The 24,623-nt window shown below is 36.1% G+C and overlaps 1 protein-coding gene across 1 annotated transcript; it reads left to right on the top strand.

Annotated features, from left to right (window-relative positions):
- The first annotated feature begins 627 nt into the window (after positions 1–627).
- On the top strand, positions 628–24,623 carry ATP6V1B2 (ATPase H+ transporting V1 subunit B2). The gene is made up of 14 exons (XM_045458068.1): positions 628–834; positions 7,383–7,438; positions 12,281–12,379; positions 13,129–13,222; positions 13,346–13,423; positions 13,874–14,013; positions 14,544–14,645; positions 14,997–15,094; positions 15,950–16,073; positions 17,673–17,823; positions 19,693–19,775; positions 20,993–21,097; positions 22,180–22,309; positions 24,348–24,623. Exons 1-14 carry the CDS (start codon positions 699–701, stop codon positions 24,485–24,487), a joined length of 1,536 nt encoding a protein of 511 aa, XP_045314024.1. The 5' UTR covers positions 628–698; the 3' UTR covers positions 24,488–24,623.

Raw genomic sequence — 24,623 nt, 5'->3', positions numbered from 1 at the left:
TGACATCATGACCCAAGCCAAACTCTAACTTTTAACCAACTGAGTCAGGTGACCTTCTATTTCTGAAATAGTACTGGAATATGTTACACGTGTCTCACACTGCTATCACCACCCTAAACATTCCACCAAATGTTTTTTTAAATAGATACATGAGGGAATAAATCGGACAGGAAGACAGTAAAGTGCAATAAATAATGGCACATAGTGCCCTATGTTAATCACGGAATAGATTTAATATCTTTTCCGTTTTTCAAAGTGCTTTTTCAGAACTTGAGTTTTCCTCATTCAGTGTCATGAAAATGGGTGACCTTTTCTTGTACATGCTCGCCTTTCTTCCCCCTCCTTCCCTTCATGTGGATCCCTTTCGTGTTCATTTCTTCTCTGTCTCTTAAATCTAGCCTTTCTTTCTGGGACCCACTTCCGCTTCTCCTTCCCTCTCCCTGGCCCGGCGCCTTCCCTCACAGCACGCTGGTCAGCTCCTCTCGCTGGTAGGCGGACTCACACCCGCCCACACGGAGCCGGAGTCACGAGTCTGCGGGCGGTGAGCTACGAAGCAGGCGGCTTAGCGGGCGGGGCGAGGCCGGAGCGAGGCCCCGGCTCCGCAGCGCGCGTGGGCGGAGCCAGGCACACCGTCCGCCCTTGCTATATCTGCGCCTGCGCTGGGCAGCTGCGGGGCCAGTCGGGACGGAGGAGACAAGATGGCGCTGCGGGCGATGCGGGGAATCGTGAACGGGGCCGCACCCGAGCTACCCATGCCCACCAGCGGGCCGGTGGTGGGATCTCGGGAGCAAGCGCTGGCAGTTAGCCGGAACTACCTTTCCCAGCCTCGCCTCAGTGAGTATCAGAGAACAAGACGAATCTTGTTTTTGCTCCTTACCCAGTCCCGTGCTCTCATTCACCTGCTTAGCGGGGGAGGGGGGATTTATTTTTCCCTCTCTCACCGCCCCTACACTGACCCAAAAGTCTGTTCTTAGAAGGAGATATGAGTGTACCTAACGTTTTCGTAACATAGGTAGGCCAAGGGCAAGAGAACCGCCAGGAACTTTTTCCTGGGGGTGGTGGGCTCCAGGCTATTTGCCCCGCCCTCTCCAACTTCCCTAGACTGGAGCTTTAACAGGCACTTGCTTCCTGTCTCTGAGGCAAGGCCGCTTCTTGTGACTTCAGTCTTTAGCTGCCCCCGCCCCATATCATTTGGATATGTACCCTCTCCTCCCTCTGGTATAGACCTTTAGGGGTAGTCTGGAGTTCCTGCCTAGGGAGACTCTGTAATGCCATCGCTGACGTGGTCTGGCTTTACTTGATGGAGGTCAGGCCCGCAGCCAGAGGGGAGATGTTTTGTGGAAGGGCTGCTCCACGGGAGGACACCTTGATATCAGAGAATGCTACAGCTGAAAAGTATTCTGCAGGTCATCTAGTCTAACGCTCTCATTTTACAGTGTGAAGCTTACAGTCTGGGTAGTACACGACTTCCAGACTTTAAACGCTTAAATGATTGGCAGAGCAGGAATTAAAATTCCGTTTCTTAATTTTCTCTGGACCCTTTTCTACCATTGTCTCTTCATTTACTGATGAGTTAAACCTAACACGATTGAGTGCAAGGATATCCTGGGGAAGCCAAGCAGCTTTGCCGGCATTATATAGTCTATGTGCAAAGCATATCATACATATGCACGTTTAAGTGTTGTTGTGACTGTAAAAAAAAAAAAAAAAAACCTGCCTTAATAAACCATGTTTTAAGTGGACTACCAAAAGAAATGTTTATTTATTTATTTTTATTACTAAACAGTACAGCTGTGTAGCATCAGATGTCTTCACAGCTTCCTTAGGAATTAGGGATCAGCCCTGGAAATTGACTCTTTTTAAAACCTGGGGAAGCACCTGATGTTTCCCCAGGTGGTGAGACAGTATTTGCGCTGGTTAATTGCCAGAATGCCTGTTTGTGGGCGGCTCATTGGTTAAAAAAAATTTCAAATGAAGGGTTCCAGTCTAGGGCTCTCCAGTCTGACTAATCCTATCCTGATCTATCACTAGGTCATATGACAGCACTGCAGTGAGAGGAAGAGGGAAAACACAGTTGATTCCATGGTTTACTAAAATGTGCTTTTTACATTGAGAATTATCTGAATTAGAAAATGCCTGTTGGAGGTTTATATAAATGAATGTTTCAAGAAATTGACAGATATTGCATTCTTATATAGATTTTGACAATAAATTTATACGCAACAATTACACATTTTATTTTATGAATTGCATTTGCATGCTTTGCTTTTCTGGGTAGAGCAGGTAAACATTAGTGACTTGTAGGAAAAGATTATAAGGGTGCAATAGTTTCCATATAATCTTTCTTTCAGTGTTAATTCAGAGAGTATCAACTGAAATAATAAAATTGTTTAAAACATGGTTGTTAATCCTTAAGAGAGAGGAGTATGGTTTTTCACTATTCTTTGTGTGCTTAGCCAGCGGCAAAAGAACTCCAGAGGAGATGCCTCCTGACAGAATTGTTACAATATAATGCTTAAAACTGAACCTCAGGAATCCTTTTTGTGTCCTCAGTGTAGCAAGGTGCTTGACACATAGAAGGTGTCTTGTAATTGTTTGATAACCTGCATTTAAACCCCTTGTTTTAATAGTTTAGGAGATTCTTAATGTGGGTGGAATCAGAGTAGGGAGTTGGGACACTTATTTGAGTTGCCCTTCTGTGTCTGGGTTATTCTGAAAAGCATAAATGATACTGAATTTAGGCTAACAGTTAACTATATTTGAATATCATCCTTTTCTTATATTGCCATATTCTTGATTCTAGTCCCACAGTTTTAATTGCTTCTGAATAAATATTGATTAACTTCTTAATTTTTCTAAAGATTGATTATACCACCTTAGGTGATATGTTATTATAGTAATTTAATGTGTGCTTTTTGAATAAAGGAGTGGAACTAATTTGGCAGTTCCACTGTAAAAATTCGATCCTGTTTTAAAACAGCATCACAATTATGGGTCTGTTAACGAGAAATGGAAAATGAGATATACAGCCTTGAAGTAATCATGAGCATTTTAGTTGAATTTCTAATCACAAGGAAAGAAAACTTAATTTTCTTTTAAATTGTGAGCAAAATTCAGTAATACATATAGAACTTTTATACATTGAACATTTTGAATTAGATGATCTCTGTTCTTAAGACCTTACTTAGATCAGAGCTAACCTTAAGTTTCTTATTTCATAGTGCAGAGTTAGCCTCAGAACTAACCTTATGTTTCCTATTTCATAGAGCAGAGTTAGCCTCAGTGAAAAGTCAAGTAAAGGAATTATCAGTTTGCCTTTTTTTAGAACCTCTCAGTACCCACCTGTCAGGGTGTGGGTCTCTACTATTCTTGCATAATTGAAGATGATTGCTTGGGGTTTTTGTTTTGCTAATAAGGTGGAGGCTAGAGCACTGGATCTGGTATTATGCAATGACTGTCTAATTTTCTCTGAAAATTTCACAATCATTGAGTGGCGTTACTAGTGTTGAACAATATCATATCCTGCAGGAGGAAGAGGATGTCATCTGACAAAATAAGTGCTTCTTAAAACCTTTGTAAATTTTGATTTTAAAATATTACTCCATAAATATTACTTGATAGTACTTGCTTGATAGTTAAGGATCAAAGATGTAATGTGTTCAACATGTAATGTAAACATGTATCTATGTTGTCAGAAGTTCTGAATATCCCCTGCAGACTCAACTTACTCATCTGGGAATTTTCATAAGAGTGGTCATTATTTTGGTAAATACAAACGTTTATATAATTTGTGAACAGGTTTTGACTTTTCGTAGAGCAGCTTAATGTCTTTGGCAGCCTTACTCTAAACTTTTCTCTCTGCTTTGGGCTGTTAATAGTAATTGTGAGGAAGGCTGGGTAAACACTGTTGAGAGGTAAAAAGTAGTGTTTGGTATCATTTTCTCTGCTTGTATTTTTTTAAAATAGTTTTATTATGGAAAAGAGCTATAGTTGGTATATATAAACTGTCTTACAGTACCTGTTTGTAGTCAAAATGCTAGGAACTGTGTCACCTCTATATTTATTAAATTATATAGGAGACTAAGTTCAGAAATACAGGGTCATAGAATACCAACCTTAGAATTAGGGGGAGAAAAAGCCAAACAAACCAAAAATCCAATTCTAAGTCCAGTTCTTACATTTAGTAACAAATTTATCAGAGCCTTAGTTTAAGTGTAGAGTGGCTTTATCAGCCTTACTGATCTCCCAGCATTTTGTGAATCTGAAATGAGGTAACTTCTCTGACGACACACTGTATAGTGTGAAACACTCTCTAAATGTAAAGTTTGGTAATATTTTTATTTAGTTTGGGTTATAGCTTTTATTTGTTCGGTTTGTATATGTCAGTTTAATTTAAATCAAGATGTTGCTTAAGCTCTGATTTGTATCTGAAGTAGTCTCCTTGCATTTTTTTAAGCTTTCCAGTGAGGGGAAAGAAGTAAGCATCTCCATTAGATTCTCCCACTCTGCCAGTGGCTATATACCATTGTAGAAAGACTGTGTAGCAGTAGTGACAAAATTTAGACACAAGAGAAGTATTGTCCAGTGCATTAAATAGCAACAATAACTTAACTTTTTCATAGTTAAAGTTGCAGACTTGTGAAATTGTTTTGAGTGGTATAGCTACTTAAGTCTTACTGATAATTACAAGAGTGTACCAGACCACGGAAAACAACCAATTCAGTTTTGGAATTTGAGCTGCAGTACAGAGTTAAAAGAACAAGTGGCTCTGGGTCCAGGCTATATATAAGTTCAGATTCTTGGGGCGCCTGGGTGGCTCAGTCGGTTAAGCATTCAACTCTTGATTTTGTTTCAGCTCATGATCTCAGGGATCCTGGGTTCCAGCTCTGAACTGTTAGCACAGAGCCTGCTTAGGATTCAATCTCTCTCTCTCCCCCTCTCTCAAACTAAATAAACTTAAAAAAAAAGTTCAGATCCTTGTCAAGTTACTTGACTACTTATCTGAGAGTCCTTTTTCTCTTCTAAAACTTGGAATAATATTAGTTAATTCTGATCTGTTAATGGAGATTAAGTGAGAATTCCTGACAATTACTTATTAACTGTATATTGGTGGTGTTGGTATTAAACAATTAATTTGAATGGTTATTTATAGACTTTTTAAAGTATGTACATTGTTGCAAATTTAGAGAGTGCTTTTGATGAAATAGAATTTTCTGTAATAGAAGTCAACTTGATTCATTGTTTCCAGCAAAAACAATGACTAGTGTTTCTTTTTCTTGGTCAGGCTTTTGCTTGTGACTGGCAAAACTTCATAATTTGAAATGAGCTTGAATTTAAACGTGAGATTCTGAAGGATCTGGTTGCGGAGGCTAAAAGTTCAGAGAAGATGCCAATCTTGGTGAAAAAGTAGAGAGAATTTTCAGAATCTGAAGAATTTTGTTGGTTACATTTTATTCAAAACGGTTGCCTCTAGGAGCACCTGGATGGCCCAGTTGGTTAAGCTTCTTTCTGACTTTGGCTCAGGTCATGATCTCACAGTTGGTGGGTTCTAGCCTTGCGTTGGGGCTCTGCACTGACAGCACGGAGCCTGGAGCCTGCTTTGGATTCTGTGTCCCCGACTCTCTGCCCCTGCCCTGCTTGTGTGCTCACTTGCTCGCTCTCTCTCTCTCTCTCTCTCTAAAATAAACATTAAAAAAATAAAGTTAAAACATAGTTGCCTATAAATCTCAAAACTAGATCCTCACCCCCACCCCACCAGCTGACACCCTCCTCTTATCCCTGACTAAGTGAAGGTTTTGAAAATGTGTTGTTCCTATATTTTTAAAAGCTGTGTTCTAGGAAAACATGTTTCAGATGTAGCTCCCTTTGCATTTCTACATAGCAGTTTTAGAAAGTCATTGAAAAACTGAATGTTCAAATTCACTCAAAATGAGAAAAATTAATTTTTTTTAGGAGTAGGAATTATTTTTAAGAGTATCAGATTATTTTCATATAGTGGGGAGGATTTTCATAAAAAGCCTCTGTTTTTTTTTTTCTGTTTCTGTAATTTAAAGAGAATTGGATTAATTGTTTTACATTACCATCCATTCAAGTAACTTAGCTTTTTAAATTTGTGACTTGGTTTTTATTATCCAAGGTTAAAAAAGTCATCTGGGGCCCTCTGTTGAGATAATTACAATTACAGATATTCAAGCAAATATCTGGTATCAGGTTTAAATGTCCTATGAGCATGAAAGACAAATGCCCCTGATAGTGCTTTCCTGCTTCCAGCATTTGTCCCAGGGTGCTTGCTTTCTGGTTGAAGAAATTGTTTTCAAGTTTTTAAGCCCCTTGAGTGGACAGACTAGTTATATTAAATGGTTTCCTCATTCTTGGAAGTCTATATTTGTGCCAAAAATCTCTATCCCAAGACCTCACAAGAAATGAAGCAAATGAAAAATTCTCAGATGACAATTTCTTAAAATGTATTTTAAGCCTTGTATTAAGTTTTCTTCACTTATTTCATTTTTTCAGCTGTTCTGATTATGAAATTTAGTTAATTCTGAGATTAGAATTATTGTCTCCTGAGTGTTCTGTTTTATACCTAAATAGCGTTACATTTGACATGTTTGTCGGTGTAGGATAGCTGGCTCCTTTCTGAAATGAAGGATTTGGGTAGTACCTTATTGGCTGGTAGTTTATTCCTAGAGAATAATTTGCAGTAGAAAAATACAAGCCTCTAAACCGACAGTAACATTTTACTTTTTCTAAGAAAAAAAAAAAAAAGGTCTTATTTGACCTCTTCCATTGCCTACTCCCCACTTCCTAAAGTTCTTTTCCCTGTAATTTTTATGACATCATTTAATTATGGCTTTTTACCTCACAGATTACATTTTCTCAAATTTCCTTTGTGAGTTTTGTCATTTGTGTTTAAAGTTGTTGAGGCCTTCCTTTCCCTTCCTTATCTACTTTGCTAAGTGCCACCTCTTATTTAAAGCATTATCTTTTCTCTTTGAAGTAAGAACTGCTAGGTTTTTCCTGTGCTCCCACAAACCTTCTATGTCTGTTATAGCCCTTAACTCTCCCCCCTTCTCCATATAAAACTGGGAACTTGTGAAAGAGCTCTGCCCCTCTGTGCCATCTTTGTTTTTGTGTCCTGGGTCCATAAAATAAAGTGACTTACAGTAAGAACACAAAATGTTTTTGGTTGGATGAGGATGGATTATGAAAAGTTGTACAGGCACAGGCATATTTCACAAATTCAATGAAAAGTCTTTAACTGTTTCACTGCTCCATATTATAATAGGTGCAGTAGAGAGAGGAGCTTTTTGGTAATACTACAGAGACAATTGTAGGTTGTTGTCCTCTTTGACTAAAGCTGACTCTTCTGTGTTTCTTTCCAGCGTACAAGACAGTATCAGGAGTCAATGGTCCACTAGTGATCTTAGATCATGTTAAGGTAATACCACTATGATTATCATTTAAGCATTTATGTAATTAAAGACATGGCATTAAGTCCTGTTCACACTTTAAATTTTGTGTTACTGTTTTTAAGCCATTCTTTGGTCTGAATGTCAGTGCTATCTAGGAGACTAGTTTTAAAATCAAAAGACAGAATATTGGATTCCAGTAGTGGATCTACTGTGGATTCTGTTTATGGCCTAGAATTCCTCATTTGCAAAATTAAAAAAAAAAAGAAGAAAGAGAAAATTGGGGAGCAGTGTCAATCCTACCTCATAGGTTTATTGAGGAAAAACAACAGTAATCTATGAATGTGTTTTATAACCTATAGATTATTATTAGCTATGTGATATCTTTTGGCTGTTGTCATAGACTGCCATGTGTTATACTTATTTGTTAATAGTATTTGTCTTCTTTACTAAATTTTAAGGTCTTTGAGTGAATAAACAAAGTTACTTTTATCTTTGAGGGCCTGACACTGGTTTTCAAGTAATAATAAACAAGAACAGGTTATCTCAGCAGTGACTGAAACTCTAAAGAACAGTTTTTACTTAGTCTGTTGTAAGGATCTTTAGTTACATATTGGTTATTTAGCTACACCTATGCTTAAGAATTAAAAACACTATTACTGTTATTATAGAAAAAGAGGCATAGGATATAGACTGTAATTGAATATCCTAGGGAAAGCCTCCTACCTGAGCTCTATGATCAAAATATTTTCCAAGAAAATAATTTATATAGTATACTCTCTAGAACAGTAATTCTGTATTGGTTGGTGTTGGGGTGGATTAGGGGAGAAGCACACAATTATTAGTTTGTTGGGAGAAGTAATGGTGGAAATATGTTTGACATGTGACCTCTCTGGAAGCAGAAAATAAATCGAAAAACGTTTCCTCAAAGAAAGGGCAAAGTGCATTGTCTCTTTAGCTTTATCACTAAGATTATATTTTTATGCATGACAAGTTTCCTTTACAAATTTTAACCTTAAGATTAAGCATAACAAACGCATCTTCTGGCCACAGTCTCATGCTAGTCTGCAATTTGATTTAAAGCCTTAATTTATTGCACTCAGTTTGTGCAGGGTGTAGGCAGGTGCCCATTAATGTTTTGTGAGGTGGAGCCTACACGTTTATTTTTGAGGAAAAGATTGGATGCTTTCTTTTTTTTTTTTTTAATCCTTTATTTCTCCTTTTTTTTTCTATGTTAGATAACATTTTTGACTCATTATAAATATGTTATTGAAAACAATTAAAAATATTCACATTTCAATTATATTAAGCACTGAGCTCAGAACAGAAGATATGATCGTGAACAATGGGCCCTCCCCCATGGAGCATCATGTAGTGGAGAAGCAAATATAATACATATATATATAAATATGTAGTTAGTATTGCTGTGAAGGCTAAGTGTGGGATGCTATAAGAGTCAGTAACAAAAAGGATTTTTATTTTTAAGTGTATTTATTTTGAGAGAGAGCACATGTACGTACACAAGCTGAGGAGAGGCAGAGACAGATGGAGAGAGAAAATCCCAAGCAGACTCCACTGTCAGCATAGAGCCTGACTTGGGATTCGATCTCATGAACTGTGAGATAGGACCTGAGTCGAAATTGAGTCAGATGCTTAAGTGACTGAGCCACTCAGGTGCCCTGAGAAGGACTTTAGAAAATATCTTTCAGGAAGTAATTTTAAGAGTGATCAAAAAGTTTCATTGATGTTTGCTCCAGCTGAGGAAAAACTGGTAAATATATGTAGTTGTAGAAATGGCTTTATAACACCACATTTAGAGTAGCTTTTAGAATTTAAAGGTTAAGGAACAGATAATTTTATGCAAATTGTGTCAGAAAAGAAGAAGATGGAGACTGCTCAATTCATTTTATGAAATTGACACATCTTTGGTTTCCATACCAGACAAAAGGTAGTAGTGGAAAAGAAAAAAAAGACAACTATCCTCGCTTATAAATACGGATTCCAAAATTTTTAATAAATTTTTAATAGTCATGTATTGGAGATTAGCAAAAATGAGTATGTAAAAAATCAATAGAATTGTGACAAAGTAGAGTTTGTCCCATTAATACAAAGATAATTTAATGTTAGGAAATATATCAGTCATTTAGCTTAATTCAGCTCATTTATGGATTAAACTAGAAAGTGCTTGTGCTCCTCTAAATTAATAAAGAAAAGGTGATAAAGTTACTCATTTCTACAAAAACAAAAGGTTTTAACCTCTTAAAGGATATTTACCATAACCTACAGCAAACAACATACTTAAGGAGAGACTCGAATAACATTCCCATTTAAATCAGGAAAAAGCTGAGGATGCCTGGTTGTCACCACCATTATCTATCTTTGTACTTGGAACCTGACCAGTGCTGTGGCTAAAAGAAAGAAGAGTATAAAGGTATTAGGGGAAAGGCACAGGTGTCATTATTTCTTGGTAATACCCTTAACTAAAACCCAAGTCATTCAGTAGGCAAACTACTAGAAACAATGGTGTAACACAGAGTTGCTGGATACAAGAATCAGTCTATAGAAATCAGGAGTGTTGTATGTGGCAGAACTCCTTATTTACAGAAAACCTTAAAACTTTGTTGGAAGACAAAAAGGAAGACTTAAAATAAGTGGAGATTCCGTGTTCATTAATGAAAAGACTCAGAATAGGCAAGATACTGATTCTTCTCAGGCAACAGAATCAGAGAATAATTACAAATAAAGATTTGGTGCAGGCATAAGCAATTGTTATCAGTGGAGCAAAATTAAGCTCCCTGAAACCAACTCTTGTCACAGTGCAGATTGTGACTTGGTAAATGATAAAAGCAGCATTGCAAGTCAATGGGGGACATTTTGTGCTGCATAAATATTTTTGGGGTAATTGGCTTTCTATGTGAAAAAAAGAATAAAAATGAGAAAAAAAATGGATACCACAAACAAAGGCAATTGGATTAAAGTTAGCCTAAACCTGAAAAACTTACTAGAAGACAAAATTGAAGACTATTTGTATGACTTAGATTAGATGGTTTTCTTTCCTAAACCAGACACAAAAGGCACCAACATAAAGGAAGACAAGTCATTTTCTTACATAAAAAGTTTTGATATGATACCATAAAGAAAATTAAAAGACAAGAAACAGTAGAACCACATACTTACAGAAGGATTAATATCCAGTACCTATAAGACAAAGAAAAAACAGATCCATTTGAAAAGTGAAGAGATATAAGCCAATCATAGGTAATGAAGTCTTAATTGTCAATGGAAATGAAAAGCTGTTCCATATCAGGAGAATCTGGAAAATACATATTGAAAAGATGCTATTTTTTACTTCATTAAAATGGCAAAAGTTAAAGTTCAAATAATAAAAGATTGGCACAAATATAGGGAAAAGATAGTTTTGTATACTGCTAGGGAGATCTTAAAAAAATACAGTTCCTTTGTAGAGTAGTATGAAAATTTAGAGAAAATGGGCACAACCTCTAGCCCATCACTTGGTAACCAAATACCTTATGGAAAACCCACTTGCATGAGGAGCTGCATGCAAGAATGCTCTTGTAGCATATTTGTAATAGTGTAAATTTGGAATAACCTTGAATAAAATGTGTCATTTGATTTTAACTACATTTGTTTTGTTTTAACATTAATTTGGGGATGCCCATTTATTCACATGTTAGCATCCCCAGGTGTGTTATGGGTACCTGCGTGGCTCAGTCAGTTAAGTGTCTAAGTTGGGCTCAGGTCATAATCTCATGGGTTGTGATTTCAAGCCCCACATCAGGCTCTGCTCTCAGCACAGAGCTCGCTTCAGATCCTCTGCCTCCCTCTCTCTCTGTCCCCCCACTCGCATGTGCTCTCTCTTCTCTCTCAAAAATAAAAACATTAAAATAAATAAAATATTTTAAAGAGTGTTTTAAAATCAGTGATGCACCATTGTTTAATGGAGAGATGTTTTCCTTCACATCACACAGGGAGCGATGCACTTTGCAATAGATTGTGTTGATAAAAGAGGTAAGTATTACCATGACAGATCTAAAACATAAGACCAAGTGAAGAAAAAGAAAAGCTTCAGGATGATACATATAATATGTTGCCATTTATGTAAATAAAACACTAAAATATATTTCTGGGAAATCTGCATTTTAAAATATTAAAAGTGGTGGGGGGTGCCTGGGTGACTCAGTTGGTTAAGCATCTGACTCTTCGTTTTGGCTCAGGTTATGATCTCAGTTCATGAGCTGGAGTCCTTCAGCAGGCTCTGTGGCTCTATGCTGACAATGTGGAGCCTGCTTGGGATTGTCTCTCTCCCTCTCTCTGTGCCCCCTACTCATGCATGCATTCTTTCTATCTCTCAAAAATAAATTAACTTAAAAAAAATAAAATATTAAAAACAGAAGAGGCATACATACTTGGTTAGGAGAGTTTGAGGGGGAACATTTATCTTCTTATTTTCAGTTGGCATTTTTATCCCCTCCCCACAAAGTATAAGGGTGAGTACACACACAACCCAGAAATAAACATCAGTTCTGAGTACTGGGAATGTGATCATTTGTAAGTTTTGTGCCTTTCTTTAGTTTCAAAGTTTAAGACATATACACAGAGAAGAAAAATTTAATTGCTGCGTTTTTATGGATTTAAGACCTTTCTCTGTACCTTATGCTGTGTTTACCAGTATATGTACCAGGTGCTAAGTGTTTAAAGAATGTAAACTACCTGACGATGTTATAAACTCTCAGTATATACCTTTGGGGAAGATTTTACATGCATACATGCTATGATGGAGATAGAGCATACAGAGGAATTTGGGGAGCTTTTAAAAGTTGGTTATTGATCTTTTATTTTTTCTTATACAGTTTCCCAGATACGCTGAGATTGTCCACTTGACATTACCGGATGGCACGAAGAGAAGTGGGCAAGTTCTAGAAGTTAGTGGTTCCAAAGCAGTGGTTCAGGTAAGCATCATTTTCAAAACCTGGCCAGTTGAACAAAAACATTAAGGGACACTTCTTGTCTTTTCTAGCAATTATTGAGTAAGTATATCTTGATTACTGGCTATTGGTAGAAAAAATTTTTTCTTGTTGTCTTGCCAAATGTCAGCATCTATATTCATTCTAGCCCAATAGCTCCACTGATAAATGACTTTTTTTTTTTTTTTTTAATAAAACAAAGCAGATAATCACATGGAAAGAGAAAGATGAAAAGACAGAATTTATAGCTTATGGGATGAATCCAAAACAAGATCTGAGTTTGTTTATTTCATTGTCTTGTATAATACCTAGTTTTTAATGTTACCAATTATGAGAAATGCCAGTTTTCTCAAATAACATGTTCCTCTAAAAAGTACTATAGAGCAAGGATCAGCAAAATTTCTGTAAAGGACTACATAGTAAATTTTTAGGCTTTGTGGGGCCACCTAAGGTCTGTGATGCATATTCTTTTCCTTTCTTTTCCTTTTTTTTTGTTTTTAAACACTTTAAAAATGTAAACAACATTCTTAGCTTAATGGAGTTGGCCTAGAGGCACAATCCTTGGTTTAGAGGTTGGCAGTTTGGTTCATCACCAGGGACATTTCTCTGTTTATTATGAAAATAGTATGCATTGATGTATTTTACTTTATATAGGCTGTTTAACAAAAATAATTTTTAAGTACTTATGATCTAAATCCCTTTTACTCTTCTGATTACTTTTTCTTTCTCAATAGGTATTTGAAGGGACTTCAGGTATAGATGCCAAAAAAACATCTTGTGAGTTTACTGGGGATATTCTCCGAACACCAGTGTCCGAGGATATGCTTGGTAAATGGATGCTATGCGTTGTGAGCAGAGATCTGTTTTCTTTTAAACATATTTCCATGGAGTTTCTTAAAAATTATGACTGAGTCATAGTCCACTCTGTACTGTCTTGTTACTGCTTTACAGGTAGGGTATTCAATGGATCAGGAAAACCTATCGATAGAGGTCCTGTTGTACTGGCTGAAGACTTCCTTGACATCATGGGTAGGAGCAATAAATGGATTTCTGTGTTTTGAAGAAAATAGCCTCTATTTTATAATATCTTTGTCAGAGAGTGATTTTTTTTTGATAGTTTAAGTAGACAAACAATGTGGTACATATTGTATTATTTAATTTTTTTCTAGAAATCTTAAAATTTTATATAAAATATTTTAAGATTATAAAATATCACTAGGGTATATCTGAAATATAAATAGCTTTGAAATGTAAAGGATTTTGAAATTAGGATTTCTCTCTTATTTATTTTGTTTTAGGAACTTGAGTTCTGCTACCATGTATTTTGTGTCTACAAAAGACTGGAAATATTACTTAATGGAAAAGTTACTTAAACAATTTCAGATTTTTAAAAATAACTGATTCTATAAGAGTAGAAAGAAATTATTTATATGGCTATAGTCTTAATGTATTAAATGTTATCTTTTGGAACTACTTTAGGCCAGCCTATCAATCCTCAGTGTCGAATCTACCCAGAGGAGATGATTCAAACTGGCATTTCAGCCATAGATGGCATGAACAGTATTGCTAGGGGGCAGAAAATTCCAATCTTCTCTGCTGCTGGCTTACCACACAATGAGGTGAGAACTAGGATCTGTTTTGTGTGAAATTTAACAAGGGAGATTTTTTTTTTTAATGTTGTATTTATTTTGAGAGCTTGTTATTGCGAGTGGGGGGAACAGCAGAGGGGAAGAAAGAGAATCGCAAACAGGATCTATCCACACTGTCAGTGCAGAGCCCAATGCGGGGCTCGATCCTACAAACTATAAGATCATGACCCGAACCGAACGTTCAACCAACTGAGCTACCCAGGCGCTTCATCACAAGGGAGAATTTTCAAATGCTTCACTGTTAGTAGGAAACCAAATAAAGGGTTTTCAGCAATACTCACTTGTACCCATTGCCCATTTCAACAGTATTGTGTTTTTCATGCATGAGGTTTATCTTGCTTACTCTTACAAATCTTTGCAAAAAGTACAAAAACTTTTTTGGGTAAAGTCCTTTAGAACATCGTTTCATTTATAATTCCAATTTCAAAAAGTTTAGGATAAAAACGATTTTGTTGTAAAAATTTTAGATTTCAACTCAGTTCGTTTATACTTGTCATCAGATTGCAGCTCAAATCTGTCGCCAGGCTGGTTTGGTAAAGAAATCCAAAGATGTAGTGGACTACAGTGAGGAAAATTTTGCAATTGTATTTGCTGCTATGGGTGTAAGTATAATTTTTTTGTTTTAATATGACATATAAAATTAATTGTTTATGTTATTAAAACAGTGCAGAAACAACACATACATTGTTGGATTTATTTCTAGGTAGAGAAGTTGCAATTTGGCATTTTGGGGTAAACTCAGGATTAAAATTTAGCACTTGACTGCAAAATTTAAGAATAATTTTCTCTATGCCCAAAGCAGGCTGTTTTTACTCTGTTGGCTTTTGTGAAATTTGGGGGAGTACTTGAAACTTTAAAAGAAGGAACAGTGTAGATCCATAGCTTAGCCTTCATCAGAAATAAATACTGAGAATTTTTCTTCTCCCTGCACTGATGAAGTTATTGTTATTTAGGTAAACATGGAAACTGCACGGTTCTTCAAATCTGACTTTGAAGAAAATGGCTCAATGGACAATGTCTGCCTCTTTTTGAACTTGGCTAATGACCCAACGTAAGTAAATAGAGCTATTTCTTTCTGCTCATTCAAGCTTTAGATCAAAAATGTTACTAAGCCAAGGGAAGTAAAACGTTACAGTGAAAGCAACATGGGGATAGGAATGGCAGAGCTGTGTTTAATTAAATTCAGCTCTTCTTGCTGGCTAATTGGCTTTGGGTTAATCACCTTGGCTCTGAAGTTCAGTTGTCTCTCTCATAAAATATGACAAATAATACTTGTCTCATACTGTTGTGCATTTTAAGTGAGATAATACATATAAATTACCTAGTACCTAGTAAATGATCTTTTCCTCTTATTTGAGAAACCTAGCCCCTTGCCTGTTTCTTCCCTCCCTGTTTCTCTCTCTCTGTTTGTTTTTTTTTTTTTTTTTTTAATTTTTTTTTTCAATGTTTATTTATTTTTGGGACAGAGAGAGACAGAGCATGAACGGGGGAGGGGCAGAGAGAGAGGGAGACACAGAATCGGAAACAGGCTCCAGGCTCTGAGCCATCAGCCCAGAGCCCGACGCGGGGCTCGAACTCACGGACCGCGAGATCGTGACCTGGCTGAAGTCGGACGCTTAACCGACTGCGCCACCCAGGCGCCCCTCTCTCTCTCTCTGTTTTAAGAACAATGTAGTTCTGAGAAATTAGGGGCCCGTTTCTAAAATAATCTAACTTTGTATCATTAAGTAATTCTTACTATAAAAATATATAAAATTACTGCTTACTTAAGAACTTTTAAAGTTGCTTTATCCTCTGCAATCTATTTAAAACTTTGAAGGGAAACTGTACTGTTATTTCCAGAATCATGTTGTTTAGTCTTTGGCCTTTTAATTTGAGTAACAAAGGACTTAATGTTCCATTTCAGTATTGAGCGAATTATCACTCCTCGCTTGGCTCTAACCACAGCCGAATTTCTGGCCTATCAATGTGAAAAACATGTATTGGTTATCCTAACAGATATGAGTTCTTATGCTGAAGCACTTCGAGAGGTAACTTTTTTCTAAAAATGGATTATTTTTCAGAGTTATCTTGTCTCTTTACAAGTTTTTATTTTTCTTTAATCATTTTTTTTAAGCTTCATCACTCATATATTAGTAAAATACCTTAATTGGAAAGGAAAACACAACTTTTTTTTTTGTTAACCTAGTTGAAATTATTATAGGATAAGATTTAAATTATTAGCCTAGTTATCATACTGTCACCAGCTCCATGCATTTAAGACTTGATTCTAAAAGAGAGCAAATGATGCAAGTTGTTTATTCAGTTATTCTCCTAGGATGTTCTTTGTCCAGATTGTCAATTTTTAACCCTTTTCGGAATTTCATTCTTAATAATGTTAGTATTTAAATAAAACAGCATACTCTGATAGCACCCTCTTTAGAACTTTTTCCTTCAGAAAACTCAGTGTTTTTTTAGGAACAATGTTAAGATTTTCGTAGTTACCACCCAGAAGTTTGGGGTGTTTGTTCTAATACAAGTTACTGAAATTTTGAGTAAGTTACTCTTTTAAACATGTAAAAAGGGAAAAAGGACTTCTGAAGAGACATGCTGTATAAATACCCAGCTTCTTAAAACTCCCTATGATCCATCACCATATCTCATTCTATTGCAGTGCTTTTTCAGCATAGGAGTTTTTTTTTCCACCCATCACAGACCAGTACTTTTTTAAAGTACAGTTAAAATGAGTTATTAGCAAATTTTAAAGAAGGTATAAACTTACAAGCCTGGAATTTTACTTTTACTAGATTCAACAGATGTCAGATTGCCATCAGAGTTTTTTAAATACTTATTCTACTTTCTGTGTTCTCTCATTACACATTGATAAAAGCTGGTCTGCAGACCATGCTTTGAGTACCACTACTGTAGCACACTCTTTTGGAGGTGCCAAAGTAACACCTAAAAGTTGGGCTTAATACTTTAGAATTCTTGGTGGTTGTAGGTTAATATATATGCCTATATTGTAGTGTGCATGTCTCTAAGAGAAAGACTATAACTATTCTTATTTTGTGTAATGAATGGACTCCTGGCTCTGTTATCTTGGAAAATTATTTAGCCAACCCTTGATTCCAACTGTAAGTTGGAGTTAACAGCATTACCTTCCTCACAGGATTGTTGTGAGGATTAAATTAAATATGTAAGCTGCATCAAATGATCCCTGGTATGTATTTCCTTTCCTTTTGACCTTTTCAGCATTAGTTAGCTTACATAAATATGGCAAGATCCGTGGCATGAAATAAATCTTGTGAACTAAGAATGTTCTCTTAGTTTTAAAATAACTTCCTTTGATTTATAGAATTACAAGCAGATTTTTTTTCTAGCAACATATTTGAAGATTTGCATTATGGTGATATGATTGTAGCAAAAAAAAAAAAGAAAAAAGAAAAACTTCTGCCCCCCCTTCAACATTTTTGTTACAGAATAATCTGAACTTGTGTTGCTAGGTTTTTAAGTCATCTTCTAGAGACTATTTAAAATTAAAAGAGGATACTTCCCACATTGTAATTGGTCATGTTTAAGAAAACACGTTCTAACTAAGCTTACTTTTCATATTCTGGTATGTGATATTCTCCTTCTTGACTTACTGTCAGGTTTCAGCAGCCAGGGAAGAGGTTCCTGGTCGAAGAGGTTTCCCAGGTTACATGTACACCGATTTAGCCACAATATATGAACGTGCTGGTCGAGTGGAAGGTAGAAATGGCTCCATTACTCAAATCCCTATTCTCACCATGCCTAATGATGGTAAGTTTTGGTCTTTGGATTATAGCACACCTAATCACTGTAAGGACTTGATTCTAAGACAGAAGAACATTTACCTTTTTGAGTTGAAATTCTGCCCACCCCCTCAAAAAGTTTTTATTTAAATTCCAGCTAGTTAACATACAGTGCAATGTTACTTTCAGGTGTAGAATTTACCCATTTCCCCCCACTCCCCACCTCCCCTCCCATAACCATCAGTTTGTTTTCTATAGTTAAGAGTTTGTTTCTTGGTTAGCCTTTTTCCCCTGTGTTCATTTGTTTTGGAGTTGAAATCCTTTTGAGAGTTTATCCTTCCAAGAGTTTAGTGATTTGTATCTAAATAAAATTTTTCATTTGATAACTGCCTATAATAATCATCCTTTTGTGGAAGAAGAAAAACAATTTTCTTTATAATTAAAATTTTCAATTTTCATTTATTAAATTACTACTGGGTGACTGCTATTATTGGGGACACAGATCTAGATATAAGGAATTCCTTTTGTGTTTTTAATTCAGTCTCTCTTTAATGTAAGTTACTTGATCTAGTTGGATATTTTTTATGTATGTGTACTAGTAAGGTAGCTTAAGTGCCAAATGAAGAGCACAAATAAGAAATGCCACAAGACTTTAGAGACAGAGTGATCACCAAAGGCTGCTTAAAAATGACTCTGTTTTAGAGGAGGAGGCAAACCATAGGAGACTCTTAATGGAAGGGGGGTGGGTGAGGGGACAGAGTAGATGGGTGATGGACATTAAGGAGGGCACTTGTTGGGATGAACACTGGGTGTTATATGTAAGTGATAAATCACTAAATTCTACTCCTGAAACCAATACCACACTATATGTTAACTAACTAGAATTTAAATATTAAAAAAAGGACTCTTATTTTGTGAAAGTACACAGTGCAATGCCTGTGTGAGTGTATGCTTGGGAGTGAAACCATTCAGTAGTCCTCTTCTGTTACTGCCTTTTTGTCCTTACCTCCGTGCTTAAAAAGCACTTTTACAAAGTATTTTCAGAATCAGTAATAACTCACTGTAAGCACTGTTTTCAGTGTTTTATAAATATTACCTCATTTGATCCTCATAGCAGTTTTGAGGTAAATGTTCTACTCTGAGGCACAGGGAGGTAAAGTAACCTATTAAAGTTAAGAAGTGATAGCTTTAGAACCCAGACAGTCTGAATTTATAATTCACACTATACTGCCTCTCACATGAAAATACTTGTTCCAAGAAAGTACCTACAAAATTACTTACTCATTTAACCAACTTAAAAACGTCTTGCTTTGTGGAACTTTATTGGTGCTGCCTGCATAGTGGTGGTTTGCTTGTCTAACATTCCTATACTTTCTGTGTTGAAATGGTGTGTATCCACTTGAAATAGCTTATGAACGAAGCATGTTCTCTCAGTATATATTAAATTGGTAAACCTCTGCCAGGGAACTTTGTGTTTAAAATGGAATTTTATTTATATTTTGGAGAGAAATAACTAGGAGACATGGTACTTTTTCTGAATGCAGCTAATTGACCTTAAATGCCCAGTACATGTCTAACTGTGCTGCAACTCTAAATAACGCCAGCCAATATGATAACCTCTAGCTACATTTGGCTGCTTAAACTCTAAAGTTAATTAAAATTAGGTAAAATTTGAAATCAAGTTTTTTGCTTACATTAGCCACAGTTCAAGTGCTCAATAGCCACATTAGGCTGGTGACTACCATATTGGACAGCACAGATACAGAACTTTTCTATCACAGAAAAATTATTCTAAAGAGCACCATTTTATGTAATGCTATAGGTAATGTACTCTCACTTCTTGTGGGTTTGTTCATATGATATGGACACTTTAATGTCAGATGTTTTCCTCTGGTAGATATCACTCACCCCATCCCTGACTTGACTGGATATATTACAGAGGGACAGATCTATGTGGACAGACAGCTGCACAATAGACAGGTATTTGACATTTGAGCAGTGCTGTAAATCTTACAAATCTATTCTTCAGTTTCTCTTTAGTGACTTTGACTTTTCTTTTAGGAATTATTTTGTCAGAAAATGTCAACTTGAATTGTTTATAATACAGCTATAAAATTGTCATTTCTGTATACTTAAATCCTATTGTGGACAAGAATGCCAATACTAAGAATGAAGTTTCCACTTTTCTTAAAATGGAGTCAGAGGTCTCAAAGAACTTTCTTGGGTATTCTATTCCATAATAGTATAATCTACCAGTCTTATTATTAATACAAAAAATATTTTTTTCTATTTTTTATTGCAGTATCAGTGACAGTACATTTTATTAGTTTTAGGTGTGCCAAGTAATGACTTGATATTTATATGTATTGCAAGGTGATGACAGTAAATCCAGTTACCATCCATCAATACATATAGTTACAAAACACTTTTTCTTTATGATGAGAACTTTCAAATCCACCCACCTGGCTACTTTCAAATATGCAATGCAGTATTATACACACTGTAGTCACCACGCTCTGGATTACATCTTTATGACTTACTCGTTTTATAACTGGAAATTTGTACCTTTTGACTCCCTTCATCCAGTGCCCATCTCAGGCAGCCACCAGTCTCCTTTCTATATCTGTAAGCTCACAGTTTTTTGGGTTTGGATTTTTTAGGTTCCACATATAAGTGAGAACATAAAAGTATTTATCTTTTTCTGCCTGACTTATTTCACTTAGCATAACGCCTTCAAGGCCCATCCATGTTGTAAATGGCAAGATTTTTTTTTAATGGTTGAATAATCAAAAAAAGATTGATGGTTTTGTAATAGATATGGCTTCTAATACCAGCTTTTGGGTGGAATTACTGTTAGTTAATCTTTTTATTTCATATGTGATTATATGAATCACATAGAGCTCAGAAGGCTATTTACATTTGATACTGTAGGCAGATGTTGAAAATTCTAGTTTTTCAATATGCTCTTGTACTTTTTTTTGTAGGTTTCATTTTGAGTTTGATTCTCAAAAATACTATGCCATAAAGTCTCACTTCCTTTTCTTGCTAGGAAAAGATATTAGAACTTAACTAGGAAACAAATAATGCAGTTTTATATAATTTAAGGGATAATAATGAGTTTCAAAATGCTTCTTTACTACCAGTAAATCTTGAATTTTGTATTTAAATGTACTTTTTTTCCTCATGTTCTGTGCAAGATTTACCCGCCTATTAATGTGCTGCCCTCTTTATCACGGTTAATGAAGTCTGCTATTGGAGAAGGTATGACCAGAAAGGATCATGCTGATGTATCTAACCAGCTGGTATGTATGTCATCTTAAGAATGGTGTTTAAAGAAACGAATACCTTTCTTAGTCCATTTGCTGTCTTACGCCTCTTGTCTTTCTCCCATATCACTGTACTTATCTCCCAATCCAAGTAGAACTTTAATAAAGGTTGCCTGTGTAGAATATATAATCATTCATTAGAACCAAGTCTTTTTTTTTTCCCCCATTAAGGACAGATGCTGATAGCCAAATTTAAAACTCATATGCTTGATACCCATGTCTAATGCTATACAAGATAGTTCTAAATTAAAAAAAAACAACAACAACAACATAAGTCCATTTTCAGTTATTATTAGTAACCTTAGTAATAATTAGAGTATTCCTGAATGATACTGTAATTTCTTACTTAAGATCTTAAGCAATCACCAGAACACTAAGGGATACAGCTTGTATATTCTGTGAAGTCCTTGGTTTTTGTAGTTGTATGAGATTGTACACCAAGCACCATAAAGAAAAATACTTTTGACCTTAAAGTAGAAATGGTAAGCCTAGGAGCACCTGGATGACTCAGCCAGTTGAGCGTCTGATTCTTGATTTTGGCTTAGGTCATGATCTCGTGGTTTGTGGGTTCGGGCCCCACATTGGGCTCTGTGCTGACAGCATGGAGCCTGCTTGGACTTCTCTCTCTCTTTCTTTCCTCTGATCACACTTTCTCTCTCAAAATGAACAAGTGAACTTTAAAAAAAAAAAAAGCAAACCTCATACCGCAAATAGTTTTTCTGAACTTTGAGATGGATTTCTTTGTGGTATGAGTTCTGACTTCACACGCTATTAAAATGTAAGCTCATTGAATGTTGAGGAAGTGTATGTTTTAGAGAATATTAGTAGTGCCTATGGACTGCATGCCAGAAGACTCCTTTCTCAGTGAGACTATAATAAAATTTTTCTTATACTTTCATATGAACTTTATGTGAATTATGTTTGTAAATAATGTGAAATTCCTTCTGTGGTCTCTTACATGAAGATAGGTATAGAAATACTCCTAAATATATAGCCCAGATTACTGTTAACATTTATAAAATCTTATCCCTATTCATATAAGCGTTTCTTCTCTTTAGTATGCATGTTATGCTATTGGTAAGGATGTACAAGCCATGAAAGCCGTAGTTGGAGAAGAAGCCCTTACCTCAGATGACCTTCTTTACTTGGAATTTCTGCAGAAGTTTGAGAGGAACTTTATTGCTCAGGGTAAGATGACTGTTTTCTCACAAATATAAAAACCTCATATATAGTTTTGAAGACTTCTTTCCCAGTCTGGACAATTTACATTGGTCTCTACATGATTTTCCTTCTGAGTAGAGAAGAGGTTCTTCCAATTGTCTATCATGTCTTTTTGCACTTAGCCCTCAAGCTCCTTCTCCTTTGCCTTCAACTCCATTATCCATTCAGCTCCCATCTGAATTTTCCCTTCTCTTTCACCTGGCTTTCTGTTCTGCTGCCTCCACTGCTGGTTCTCCTTCCTCTTAACCCCTCTGCAATGATCTCCTCTTGCTTTGGGGGTTTGGGGCTTTTCTGATTCACTTATTTTCATCTCTTTTTCTGATATCTTATCTTCCTCTTCCTTCTCAGAGGCTTAGCTTCCTGTTCTTTCTGAGCTGTTTTTTCCCTCTAGATTTAACTTTTTTCTTATGCTGTTGACTAAATTGCTATGTAGGATCCTCATCCTCTTTCTAAAGCTCTAATCCCACATCACCAACTAGGATACTTTTGTTTATGCTGCCATCTCCTCAGGCTTAGCATGGTCAGAACCCAGAGTTTTTTGGGGTTTTTTGTTTTTTTGCTGAACACCTGCCTAGCAGTTCTCTTTTCAGTTTATCTATCTCTTGCATGAGCATTGTCCTACTGAGCCCAAGCTCAGTAATTAGGCATTATTCTTCACTTTTATTCATTTATTCTCCAGTGACCAAATATTTATTAATTTGTGGTGTTCTTATTTAAAATATCCTAAGCACGGAGCCTGCTTGGAGTTCTCTCTCTCCCTTTCTCTCTGCCCCTCCCCTGCTTGTGCATGGTCTTTCAAAATAAATGGAAATAAACAATAAATAAGATATCCTATTCTGGTTTCATTTCCATTACAGTACATTAGTCCAATGTTTCTCAAATTTTAATACACTTTTGAATCAACTGGGATCTTGTTAAATTAGACATTCTGATTCAGTAGTTCTGGATGGAGCTAGAGATTCTGTATCTGGACAACTTCTTGGGTAATGTGGATGCTACTGATCTCTGACCACACTTTGCATCTTAAGGCCTAGTCCATACCCGTTTCCCATCATCCTAGTCATCAGTGCCAGCTTTTTCATCACTTTTCCTGACTCTCTACGTCTCATTGCTAGAATAAATTTATTACTAATTTTATTGATTGTCCCTCTAGTAAAAAAGGCTCTATAATGGTTTTCATCAAATAGCACATGTAGGGTTTTCAAGCTGTTTGATTGGTCTCTCCTTTGCCACCTGCTAATGCTGCTAATACTCTACATTTGACCTCAGTGGTACTTACAACAAATGTGTTTTCTTTGGAATAATGCATCACGCTATACACTTAGGACCCGTGCACTCTTCTATGTATGTGATGCATTTTTTATTAACATTAAACCCAAAAAAATGTGGATAATTTTTTAATGCAGAATCATAGTACCTTAGAAAGATTAAAATGAAGTTATTTTAGTAGAGAAAAGAACCCAGAATTTCTGCCACTCTGATTCTTCAGGCAAGAAATGAAATTTATTTGAGGATAAGAGTGATTCTGCTATTAAAATAATTAGTAACAACTTTGAAAATGACTGACCTATTCAGGGTATTTAGTTGACATTTAAGGTTTCTCATTGTGTACAACCCTCCCTCAAATTCATCCTCTGTTTCTAGAAAAGTGCCTTTCTTGTAATCTCTGGACAGAATACTGGGTCTAGTTTCCATTGCTCCAGGTATTTAGGATCCTACCCAGTTATCCAAAAAGATGTCCCCCCACACACCAGACTGCCCTCTCTGGCCTGCAGGCCTCTCTCCCTTTTCTCTGATTCCTGATGGTACTTAACTGTATCCTCATTTACACATTCGGTTGCTTTCAGTCTTAGGAGACCTAACTGCTTTGTTTCTGGTTTTGTTTTTGTTTTTTTTTTTTTGTTTATACTCGATGCTCACAGCCCTACTGTGGCATAAATAATGAATAACACTGATAAGTGGTAAGTAGTTTACCGTTACTCATTCAATCTCATTTTTTTCTAAGGACCTTATGAAAACCGCACTGTCTATGAGACTTTGGACATTGGCTGGCAACTGCTCCGAATCTTCCCCAAAGAAATGCTGAAGAGAATCCCTCAGAGCACCCTGAGTGAATTTTATCCTCGAGACTCTGCAAAGCATTAGCTGCTACTTTATCGCTGGCTCGATACACTTGTGAAATAGTGTTCTGTTTTCTTTATTCCTTTTGCACTCCCTAATCCCCCATCTCTGTGTTGGAGTTTGCCTTGTTACCCTGTAATTAAAAACAAAGAATAGGTAA

Source organism: Leopardus geoffroyi, chromosome B1 (assembly GCF_018350155.1).
Source record: "Leopardus geoffroyi isolate Oge1 chromosome B1, O.geoffroyi_Oge1_pat1.0, whole genome shotgun sequence".
NCBI lineage: Eukaryota > Metazoa > Chordata > Mammalia > Carnivora > Felidae > Leopardus > Leopardus geoffroyi.
The sequence above is the reverse complement of the archived record's forward strand: the minus strand, read 5'-3'. Positions and strand labels throughout refer to the sequence as shown.

Excerpts from the sequence above, each read along its gene's own strand:
- ATP6V1B2 (XM_045458068.1), top strand. The coding sequence starts at position 699 with ATGGCGCTGCGGGCGATGCGGGGAATCGTGAACGGGGCCGCACCCGAG. Across the intron at positions 7,439-12,280 it reads TGATCTTAGATCATGTTAAG|TTTCCCAGATACGCTGAGAT; the intron begins GTAATACCACTA and ends TTTCTTATACAG. Across the intron at positions 22,310-24,347 it reads GAGGAACTTTATTGCTCAGG|GACCTTATGAAAACCGCACT; the intron begins GTAAGATGACTG and ends TTTTTTTCTAAG.